The 12,486-nt window shown below is 39.3% G+C and overlaps 1 protein-coding gene across 48 annotated transcripts in view; it reads left to right on the plus strand.

Annotated features, from left to right (window-relative positions):
* LIMCH1 (LIM and calponin homology domains 1) overlaps window positions 1–12,486 on the plus strand; it is a 352,732-nt gene that overhangs the window by 312,468 nt on the left and 27,778 nt on the right. For all 48 annotated transcript variants that reach the window (XM_027970954.2, XM_027970957.2, XM_027970951.2 and 45 more), the window contains 3 exons: window positions 7,906–7,996; window positions 9,103–9,266; window positions 11,410–11,515. In XM_027970954.2, coding sequence (XP_027826755.1) covers window positions 7,906–7,996; window positions 9,103–9,266; window positions 11,410–11,515 — 361 coding nt within the window. The remainder of the gene's footprint in view (window positions 1–7,905; window positions 7,997–9,102; window positions 9,267–11,409; window positions 11,516–12,486) is intronic.

Genomic DNA, 12,486 nt, shown 5'->3' on the forward strand with positions numbered 1-12,486 from the left:
AAAACAATCAGATCTTTCTTGAAACATTTCATTTTGCAGTGAGAGCAGGGTGAAGGCATTTGAGTAGGTGCTGTTTTCCTTAAACTGTGACCAACTGCAGATTCCTTTTAGATGTCAAATGTCACAAACATTTCTCCAGAAGCTGTTTTTCTCCATCTAGAAGTAGTTGCAAGAGCATTAGATTTAAAGCTCTTTTTAAGTCATTAAAGTTATTAGGGTATAGAAGTGTTTCCAGGCTTTAAGAAAGTATACATTAGGGAAAATTTAAAAAAAAATCAAACCTAGCCCATCTGACCTGGATAATTTTTGGTCTGGAATGTTTAAAGCAAAAAGAAAAAGCTTAACAAATGGAAAGGCTGATTCTCCATGTAGATCTTTCGTCCAGTGAAAATGGATCTTTGGTAACATAAAAGCGAGAGGGGAAAACACGTGCGTGGCATATGTGGCACCTGGGTCCTGGTGCCAAGACATAAATAAACTGACTTTCCAGGCTTGTGTCCAGATAAATTATTCAAGACTGGAGCCGGGAAATCCATCAGAGTCACTGAATAGTAGCTCAGGGAGGGACCACCTTGGACATTGCGTCTTCTGACACAGAGAGGATGCACGGTTGTTCCAAGCTCGGGCACCTCTTCCGTCCTAGGAGAAGGACCACTCGAGCCCTGGGTCTCAGGACCATCCTTCCTCCACTGCATTGTATTTCCAGTTCATCCCACAGAGCCGCTCTCTGGGCTGGTCCCCCAGTAAGCTTCTTATTAAAACAAGCAGTCTGATGTCAGATAAATCTGTGGCCAGACCATGTCCCTCTCAAGCCAGGAAACTGCCACCTCCCACCCGTGGCCGCAGGGCTCCGTCTGACACCAGAGCCAGCTTGGATGGTGTTCTCAGTCAAGGGGAAGCCAACTTCTGGCTTAGGCTCTTGCAACCTTTCTGTGCTCTCATTCATTTGTGTCCAGGGAATCTGTTTTTATTTACTTGTTTGCATCCTTGAGACGGTTTTACCGATTGGAGAAGGGAAGGCTTCTCCTCTGCTCAGCTGGAACCAAAGGGAAGTGTGGGTCGTAAAACAGTTTCCAGCAAGGCGGATGTGTTTCAGGCAAGTCTGAGTCTATCAGCACTGGTTAAAACTGTCAGTTTTGAACTCATTTCCTTTGAAGTAATGATGTGAGTACAACATTACCAAGCCTTCAGGATGGAGTATCCTGGCAGGAGTTAAGCTGGCTTTGGGGATCTCCCTTGAGTACCTAGGGCCTCCCTGGTGGCTTAGGCCGTAAAGAATCTGCCTGTAAGGCAAGAGACCCGGATTCGATCCCAGGGTCAGGAAGATCCCCTGGAGAAGGAAATGGCAATCCACTCCAGTATTCTTGCCTGGAGAATTCCATGGACAGAGGAACCTGGTGGGCTACAGTCCACAGGGTCACAAAGAATCAGACACGACTGAAAGACTAACCCAACTTGAGTACCTATAGTCTGTCTGCTGCTGCTGCTGCTAAGTCGCTTCAGTCGTGTCTGACTCTATGCGACCCCATAGACTGGACTATGCAGCCCCCCAGGCTCTGCCATCCCTGGGATTCTCCAGGCAAGAACACTGGAGTGGGTTGCCATTTCCTTCTCCAACGCATGAAAGTGAAAAGTGAAAGTGAAGTCACACAGTCGTGTCCAACTCTTAGCGACCCCATGGACTGCAGTGCACCAGGCTCCTCCGTCCATGAGATTTTCCAGGCAGGAGTACTGGAGTGGGGTGCCATAGTCTGTCTACATGTATATATATGGACTTCCCTGGTGGCTCAGTCGGTAAAGCGTCTGTCTACAATGCGGGAGACCCGGGTTCAATCCCTGGGTTGGGAAGATCCCCTGGAGAAGGAAATGGCAATCCACTCCAGTACTACTGCCTGGAAAACCCCATGGACAGAGGAGCCTGGTAGGCGACTGTTATATTGCAGAATTTGGAAAACTGTAAAGAAAATATAAACTAGCTATTACTCCAGCCACTCAGAAATTAAGATTCTTTAAAAATATGCCCTCCTCTTTTTCTCAGTGTATATAAAATATTTTGTGGGGCTCATAGTTCAACATGTGCTGCCATTTGCTTTTTCTCTTAATTTATCCTGAATATTTTGTTAGTAACAGCCTGATTTTTATGACTAATATGCACTTAAACCAAGCTTGAGAGTATAAATCCTATAAATAATGCATCTAACATGTGCTTCCCTGACATAGATTGCATGTCTACTCTGTGCCAGATACTGTGCTGGGCCCTGCCCCCCTCAGAAGCTGGACTGGATGAAAAACCCTGAGACAAGGTGATGGCTGGGAGTGGTTCAGTCTCAAGCCACCCTGGGAAGTGGAGAGTTGGCTAAACTGGCCCCCTTTTCTGAGAGGTTCCAGAGAGTTCTCATCTTTTGCATAATAAATGGGTGAGAGGTACAATGAAAAGAATGAGGTAGAATGGATGAGAAGGAAAAGATGTGGAAAAGGCAGTTTGAATCATTTCAGCAATAAACTTGAGACCCTCAGGTTCTGGATTGCTTCTTATGGCTCAATACCTTTTAACATGCATGCGTGCGAAGTCACTTCAGCTATGTCTAACTCTGTGCGACCCTGTGGACTGTAGCCCGCCAGGCTCCTCTGTCCATGGGATTCTCCAGGCAAAAATACTGGAATGGGCTGCCATGCCCTCCTCCAGGGGATCTTCCCGACCTGGGGATTGAACCTGCTAAATACTGGGGACAACTTGGATGTGGGTGTGACTCCAAGCCCAGAGGACGGAGAATCGAGGTGGCCAGCACAGGGCAGGGTTCCACCTCCCCTGCCTACTAGCTGAGTGACTCCAGGTAGGTCACTTTGCCTCCTGGGCCTTAGCTTCCTCACCTGTATAAAGGGAATCATACCTGTAGATACCTCTGTAGGCTTGCTCTGAGGACCAAGGAAGATAATCCATGTCAAGTGCTAACACATGGAAAATCCAGTAAATGTTGATTGTGGCTACAGTGACAACAGTGTGGAATCTTTAAAGCACCATTTTAAGGGAAGATAAATTGGGTCATCTGAGCGTTCAGTATTTGAGTGTTAAGCCACATAGAATTTGCATCCAGAAATGTGAGCATCCCTTTTTATATATTTATTTATTTATTGGGCTGCACGGGGTCTTAGTTGTGGCATGCAGGATCTTCGATCTTCACTGCAGCGTGCGAACTCTCATTTGCAGCATGTTGGGGGGGGGATCTAGTTCCCTGACCAGGGGTTTAGCCTGGGCCCCCTGCATTGGGAGTACAGAGTCTTAGCCACTGCATCACCAGGGAATTCCCACGTAAGCATTCTTGAAAGTCGAAGTTCTGCGTTAGTCATGCGTAAGTAAAATATTACTGGGGTGAGGTGTGCTAGTAAGATAACCCTTAGTGAAGAAGTGCTTGAGGACTTTGTCTCCTTGGCATCATAGCATCACAAATGTACCTAAAGGTCTTAATGGATTATCGTATTTCATTGGTTCCAAGAGGCATATTTGCCACGTTTGAGCATCTCTAAGTCAGGATATGTCTTATTGACGTAAGATACATCTAACTTTTTAGATTCCATATATAACTGACATCATGCAATATTTGTCTTTCTGTGCCTGGCTTATTTCATTCAGCATAATGTTCTCTAGGTTCTTCCATATTGTCACAAATGGCAGGATTTTCTTCTTTTTTAAGGCTCAATAATGTCCCACTATATATGTGTGTAAAATATTAATATTTGTGTACATATACAAACTATATGTGTGTATAATATTCATATTTCTATATCTGAATATATGAATAATATATAGACACTCATGTTTTCTTTATCTGTTCATCCATCTACACTTATTTCCATATCTTGATTATTGTCAATAATGCTGTAGTGAACATGGAAATAAGATATATCTTCGAGATACTGATTTCATTTCCTTTGGGTACCTTTACTTTACCCAGAAGTAAAATTGCTGAATCATAGGATCATTCTAGTTTTAATTTTGAAACCCCCTCCGATGTTTTCCATAATGGCTGTACCAATTTACATGCCCACCGTCAGTGTACAGTGGTTCCCTTTACTGCACATTCTCAGCAACACTTTTCATCTTTTGACCTTTTTGATAGTAATGATCCCTAATAGGTGTGAGGTGATGTCTTACTGTGGTTTGGACTTAATGATTAGTGAAGCTGAGCATCTTTTCATATTCCTGACTTCAGCTGGCCATTTGTTATATCTTTGGAAAACTGTCATTCATGTCCTTTTGCTATTTCTTAAATTGGGTTATTGGGGGGGGTGCTGTTGAGTTGTTAGAGTTCCTTATATATTTTGGATATCAATCCCCTATTGGATGTAAGATTAGTAAATATTTTCTTCCATTCTATAGATTGACCTTTTGTTTTATTCTTCCCTTTGCTGTGCAGAAACTTTTTAGTTTGATGTAGTCCCACTTTTTATTTTTGCTTTTATTGCCTGCGCTTTTGGTGTCAAATCTAAAAAATCATTGCCAACACCAGTTCCAGGGAGGTTTCCCCCTGTTTTCTTCCAGGAGTTTTGTGGCTTCAGGTCTTACTTTTAAGTCTTTAATCCATTTAATCATTGATTTTGGTGTATGGTGTAAAATTTCATTGTTTGGCATGTCAATATCCAGTGTTTCCAACACCATTTATTGAAAAGACTGTCCTTTACCCATTTTGTTTTCTTGGTGTCTCTGTCAAAAATGAGTTGACTGTAAAAGTGTGGGTTGATTTCTGGGTTCTCTGTTCTATTCCATTGATCTTTGTGTCTGCTTTTATGCCAGTACCAAACTGTTTTGATTGATGTAGCTTGGTAATATAGTTTGAAATCAAGACATGTGATGCTTCCAGCTTTCTTCTTCTTATTCAAGATTGCTTTAGCTATTTTGGGTCCTTTGTATTTCCATATGAATTTTATAGTTGTTTTTTCCTATTTCTGTGAAAAATACAGAAATGCAAGACTCTGTTAGAATTTTGATAGAGATTGCATTAAATCTATAGATTGCTTTGGGTAATGTGGATATTTTAATAATATTATTTCTTCCAATTGATGAATACAAGAAAATTTTCCATTTATTTGTGTCTTCAATTTCTTTCATCAATGTTTTATCATTTTCAGTGCACATATCTTCTACCTTTTGGTTAAATTTATTCCTAAGTATTTTATTTTTTTGATGCTATTGTAAGTAGGATTTTTTAAAATTTAATTTTTGTATAGTTCTGTATTGATTTTGTATCCTGCGACTTTACTGACTCCATTTTTAGTTTTAACATTTTGAGGGAGTGGGGAAGTCTTTAGGGTTTTCAGTATACAGGATCATTTCGTCTGCAAACAGGAACAATTTTACTTCTTTATTCCCAATTTTCATGTCTTTTCTTTCTTTTTCTTGCCTAGTTGTTCTGGCTAGATCTTCCAGTACTGTGTTGAATAGAAGTGGTGAGAGTGGGCAGCCTTGGCTTGCTCTGATCATAGAGGAAAAGCTTTCAGCTTTTTTCCATTAAGTATGATGTAAGTTATGAGCTTTTGAGTTATGGCCTTTATTATGTTGAGGTACATCCTTCTATGGGCTTCCCGTGGTGACTCAGTGATAAAGAATCTGCCTACAGTGCAGGAGATGCAGGTTTGATCCCTGGGTCGGTAAGATCCTCTGGAGAGGGAAATGGCAACGCTCTCTAGTATTCTTACCTGAAATATCCTATGGACAGAGAGGAGTCTGGCAGGCTACAGTCCATGGGATCATAAAAGTCAGACATAAACTGAGCAACTGAACAGCATTCTTCTATACCTAATTTGTTGAGAGTTTTTATCATGAAAGCATGTTGAATTTTGTCAAGTGCTTTTTCTGTTGAGATGATCATATCATTTTTATCTTCATTGTATTAACATGATGTATCACATTTATCAACTTGCATATGTTGAACCATTCTTACATCTTTGCATAAATTTTCTTTATTTTTAAAGAATTAAGTAACACTTTCCACCAAAGCATTTACTTTAAATGGCTTTCATTTTTTGTAACTTGAAAGAGAAACTTTGATTTATGAGTAAAATATGTATACTTGTGAGAGACCAATAAATTCATAGGTTTTTGAGACCCCACAGCAGTATTTTACAAAGTATTTAATAATGCCTTTTCTGAAACCAGTTTTATTCTTTCTCTTAAAAACCTCTTAAAATTTATAAAATATTCATACACACTTAAAAATTGAACTTAAGCCCTTTACAATAAGACACTGTTACGAAAAAGCACCATAGTCTTTAACTTATTCTCTTTGGTTATTGAGGGATATTCTAGCCCACATTTAATTCAGACTTTTATTTATTTTTCATTTACTGTAATATCACTGGGGGAATTTTGGAATTCCCTCTAGAGTCAACTGGCTTCCAACTGAAGGTAATTTAAAGTTACACTGATTTTGTTTTCTCATTACAGAAGCAATACATGACATAGTAATCATGGAACACTTTGGAATACAGAAAATACATTTTAAAAGAAGAAAAAGTCATCCAAAATTTAAGAACATTAAAAATAATCACTATTAACATTTTAGCGTATTTCCTTACTGTCTTCTTATATAATTTTCATACACTTACTAGCAAGTATGTCCCTGCATACACATAGCATATATAAAATCTTACATATGTAGGCATCATACTATATGTACACATCACATTTTCTTAACATTAGATAGTATTTTCACATATCATTAACTATTGCTTAGCACTTTTACAACTACACACTGTTTCCTTTTACAGATATACAGTAATTCATTCAACCATTTGCCAACTGTTGGTCATTTAGGTTGTTTCACATTCTTTTAAGGTTATTAATTCCATCAAGCATAAAACTGATACAATTGAGGTACTAATGAGGGAGAGGAGCATCATGGTGATGTGCCAGGTGGTTAGACAACAAATCAAAGAGTCACCTTAGTGGAAGAACAAGGAACCTTGGGCCCTGGTTGTAGAAACAGGAGGAGATGCACATGAAGACTATTGTGTTAGACTTGACAAAAGATGGACCCTTTTGAAGTATGAGTCAAGAAACACTTCAAAGATTAGTTTGTATGTTGGGGGAAACAAATGCCATAAACAGAAAGTATCAGATTTGGAGGATGAGCATCATTTACCATGATGCTGATGGTCAGCTCAGCTGAACTGAAGCTCTAATGGACTCTCGGGACTGGAGATGAAAGTACAAGTCATAAAGGGATAGAGAATGTCGTGATGAATTCATGGGAAAATTGGATGCATTTGAAGGTGATCCTGATGGAGGCAAATAGTTGAAGTTTTTAGGAATGACCCATATTTTAAAGGAATAACCAGTGAAAGAAGAGGAGGAAGGGAAGGAAGGAGAGAGAGAATGGGGATCAGAACTTGGCTAACAGAGAGTTGCTGAGAGCCCAGGAAGGGAGAGAACTCTGGGAATAAAATGCACAGTGCTAAGTGCCACTGGTGTCTGTGCTGAAGGCAAGCTACTGAGAGGTTAATTGCAACGTTGAAATATTTTTTTTTCACTGGTGATATGACCCTAAGCCAACTTTAAAGGCATTTGGGAGCAAGTGGGTAGAATCTACGATTTTGAGAATTCGGTGGTGAAAGGAAGGGAAAAGTGGGGATGTGCATTGGAGGCAGTCAGAGAGGCTGGAGTAGTGGGTGTGTGTGCTTTCACGAAGTGCTGCCGCTTCAGCACTTCTGTTCTCCTTTGCGGAACGTCTCCGGACAAAACCAGCCTTTCACGTGACGCTGCCTTGGAAATAGAAGAGACTGAATTCATATAGGCAGCTTGCCTTGTTGGCCTAAAGATTACTACTTGAAAAAACAGAAAGGAATCCTTTACGCTTTAGAACCTTCAAAGGGATAATTTATTCAAAGTGGGAAAATCTTTCTTTTTAGGCAACCACTGAAGAAACTGAAGCCAACAGTCAAGAAGATGAAAATGATGGTGAAGAAACAGGAAAAGGGAATACAGAAGTCGCCCCATCAGGTTTGTTTTCATAACAGACTAGGTTTAAAGATAAATCATAACTCTTAAACTATATTGAAAATAAAAAGGGTAATGAATGAGGCAAGTCTCTAACTGGTGTGGTTGTCCTGCCACCTAGTGGCATCCTGGGGGAATGATTTATCTTGTGAAAAAGAAGGCTTTATGCATCTTTGCTTCCTTCTTTTGTTTTTGAAAGTTCATCTCCATCATTACAAAGAGATTATATTTCTCAAAATAAGTAATGCTAAAAACAATGTTATATTTAACACAGTAATACCAATAGATACAACAGATCTAAAATATATCATAAAAATAGATCCTGAAACAGCAAAACTGGTGAATAATTTGAAAGAATAAGATAATGTAGCAAATATGAATCATAAGTTCAAATAGAGACTCACTCTTCCTAAAGCAGTATTTCTCAGTATTTTAAACACATTTTTCTTTTGATAAAACATGAAAACATCTCATCCTCCTTTAATACCAAATTATTTTTAAAACAGCATCTTAAAATAAATGAAATGTCATTACTAAACATTAGCATATACTTTTTCAAACTAGACTGTACCTCCACACTTCAGTATGCCCCTTCAGATGGTGACTTTTTCACCCACTTTATATATTCAAGAACACAACTTTCATTGCATTATATAAACTACACAACCCTTAACACATTCCAGTTACAAAAACTTGGTGTTGAAAAGGAGTATTGAAATACAAAAGGAAGAGTCAGGTTGCCGCTCATTTGGATAGAAATTTAGATAGAAATTATCTGTAAATGTTCTCCTATCCAACCCACCTCTCTTAATATTCTATGTCAGCATTTTGTTTCATGTAGTGTTATTCCTTTGTAAACTGGGACTCTTATTCAGAACTTAGGTTTTCATAATGGTATTCTTTGATATATGTTGCTTGATTTTTTAAATACCATGAAAAAGCCTAGACAATCCTAGCATCCGAGGCTCTTCTGTACCTCTTACCGCACTGTGATCCAGCTCCAGGTTGCCCGGGACAAGATATGTACCCAGTGTGCATGTGGCATGGCAGAACGGAGCCTTTATACAGTGTTCATCTCCTTTATGTTTCTGAATGTAACTCCATTTCAGAGCCACAGCTTTTTACAACAACTGTGACCAGATCCAGCCCGACCGTGGCCTTTGTGGAGCTTGCGCCCAGCCCTCAGCTGAAGCATGAGGAGCCAGAAGAGAAAGAGCAGAAGCAGCCAGAAAATGAAATGAGTGGCAAGGTGGAGCTGGTGCTGTCACAAAAGGTGAGGTGGACTGAAGCCGATATGCCCGCAGTTCTCGCGGCTTCTCGCGGCTTCACGCTGCTGCCGCGGCACCACTTCACAGTGAAGGTTTATTTTCTCTCCCGATCTTTTTTCCTATCTTTAAAATGTATACTTTTCTAAAGACAAATATAATACATGTTCATTGGAAAAAAAAAAATAAGTGTATGTAGAAGGATGTCTGTATAGTCCATTTGGGCTGCTATAACAGAAACCCATAGTCCGGGTGGCTTATAAACAACAGAAATGTTTCTCTCAGTTCTAGAGCTGGGAGGTCCGAGATCAAGGCACCCGCGGATTTGGTGTCTGGTGAGAATCCGCTTCCTGGTTCATAGGCGGCCATCCTTTTGCTCTATCTTCACTTGGCAGAAGGGGCAAGAGAGCGCTCGAGTCCCTTCTATAAGGACTATGAAAAAATTGTTTTCAAGGGTTCTTAACTCTGTGTGTGTGTACATTCACGCACCATGGACCCTTTGTCTATCTGGCAAACAGTGTTCTCAGAATAATATTGTTTAAACCATAAAATGAACAGGATTACCAGGTTTTCCTTGGTATCAAGTGGTACAAAGTACATATAATCACAAGAATTCTTCTCTGTGGACCCCAGCTTAAGAATTTCAGCTAGTTGATTAGCAAATGGAATAATGGTCTTTGGACCGAATGCTTTTCACACCGTGTGAATTTCTCCTTTCCCTATCTCACAGTTATCTTTTAGAGAAAGAAGGCAAGATGATGACAGTGGTTGCAATAGCTTTTATTTTCTGACTTCCTTTGAGAGTGTTGCTTTTATAAATCCAAGTAGCAATGCACACAGGCTGACCTTTTACATAGTGGTTATTTTGAGCATTTCTGCTGATGATTAACTATTTCACTTACAGTCAGGCTTTATCTGACACAGGTTTGTGTCAAGACTCCACTATGGGGAAAATGGTATGAGGTTAAGATTTGAGGGTTGTCAACTTTGGTAAGTCTTGGTCTTAAGTTTTGCTGCATGTTTAACACGGAAGTTCATTTGGACACTTGCTTGACCTCCATAATACAGAATGACTCACTGTATTGTCCTCAGGATTCCACTAGGGTTGAATGTATTAGAGTCATCAAGAAAAATAAAATCCTACTGAGAAGAAATTCTAGACATTGAATCGTCCTGAGGACCAAACAAGAGATAAGCCTATGATGAAACGAGTGCCCTAGACCCTCACTGACCCACTGGCCATCCAATTAATCTCTTCAAGGCCACCAGCCAATGAATCAGAGAAGGTCCTGTAAGAGCTGAAAGGACATGAACTAACACAGCCACGCTTCTCATGCCAATCTCTGACTCTTAATATTAGCTGTCAGTGTGGTTATCTGTTCCGTCAGCAATCAGTTGATTAGAAGCAACAAATCGGAAGGAGGTGTTCTACCAAAGGCCATTCAACAGCAATAACCAGAAACATCTATTTTTACAAACCAAACATAAAAATTTTTTAAGCCTGTAATTTTGGAACTATTTACCGTAAGGTTATGTGGGCTAACCAGCTTCAAAAATCCCTTAAGGGCAATGTCCCTGTGGCACTGTTTGATATCCGGTTATTTACAATAATACTTCTTCGTCAACAAGCACAGTATATTGTCTTTAATGTGCTTTGCACAACTTTGTAGGAAGTTACGTAGCATCTTAAGAATAATGCCCATTAGAAGGTAATATTACTTTAATATTTAACACTAACATAGTTTAAAAAAAAATTAATCTTATGTGGAACGTCTTCCTGACATTACAAATTCAGTATTATCTAGTACCACGAAACTGTGGTGAATTCCAGTGAGAAAACAAGGCAGAGTGATGCATGATCTCAAAGACAGAACGTTGTCTTCTGAGTCTGAAGAAAAGTGATCATCAAATTTGAAACAAAGTGATCATCAAATTTTTATGCTGTAGTTTGACTTCTATGAAAAACTGAACTCTGTATTAATGTAGAAAGCATGAAGGGGGTTTGGAGAAGGGACAACATTTTCTATTTATACTTTCAATGTTTGGGCTTGTTTACGTATGTAATGGCCGTGGACCCTTAAATTTTATTCCACCTGTGCTCTTGTTAATGGCCAGTACCTGTGATGTTTACATCTGTTGCCTGTGTTCCAGGTGGTAAAGCCAAAATCTCCCGAGCCAGAAGCAACCCTGACGTTTCCATTTCTAGACAAAATGCCTGAAACCAACCAGTCACCTTTGCCAAATCTCAATTCTCAAGGTAAAAAGAAGGAAATGTTTTGTTTTAGTTCTACATGTTCTGCTGGGCCCATTTGTAGTGAAATAGTCTTTATTATAAAGACAGATTCCTTTTTTTATGTTGATGTACCTTTAGCTATTGGGTTTTCCCAGAGTCCATGATGGCTGAATTAATAACATCAGAATGAGATCTGGGGCTACATTCTTTATTTGGCTTAACCAGGAACCCCAGCTGCTGGGACCATTTTGTCAGACACAGTAGGGCCTACACAAGTGTTTAATACCTGAAAATAGTTTGTATTGCCTCTAAAACGTTTTAAAAATTACAGGATAAAAAATCAGTAATATTAATAGTTTTATCATGTCAGCTTCATTAATTGTTAATTATTAATCTGTAGTCTTCTTAAAAATACTCATTTAATTTGAAAACAATTGACAATGATTTGACCATGATTTTGGAAGGAAGTCAGATTTCCTTACTCCATAATAGTTCCTGGATATGCATGATTACTGAGAAATCATTCATGATCATAGTTTAAATGTGTTACTCATAAGCAAAACTTTAATCTTTCCAAAAATCTTTAGGCCAAGAATATTTATATACACACACACATATATACACCTATTGTACATATATATATAGACTGAGGATATATCTTAATATAAATCATTTGTTTGATACATTTGAATATATTTGGTATAATGTGGAGAGTGGTAGCGACAAAAAACATTGGGTGTTTAGGACCTGTGAAGGGGTTAGAATGACAGTGACTACTGCAAACTCCCCAGGGTTTTAGGCCCTGTTTACTTGTGAATTCACCCCCTTGGCTCTTTAGAAGCCCAGCTTGAATCCCTTTACCTTGGTAAGGACTGCATGTTCCCACGCCACTAAAAAGGAGCCCTAAGGATGTGAACAGTGAAGGGATGGGTCTTGAGGATCCGTGATTTGTAGGGACTGCTTCACAAGAGACAGACCACTGGCTTTACTGCTGT

Source organism: Ovis aries, chromosome 6 (genome assembly GCF_016772045.2).
Source record: "Ovis aries strain OAR_USU_Benz2616 breed Rambouillet chromosome 6, ARS-UI_Ramb_v3.0, whole genome shotgun sequence".
NCBI lineage: Eukaryota > Metazoa > Chordata > Mammalia > Artiodactyla > Bovidae > Ovis > Ovis aries.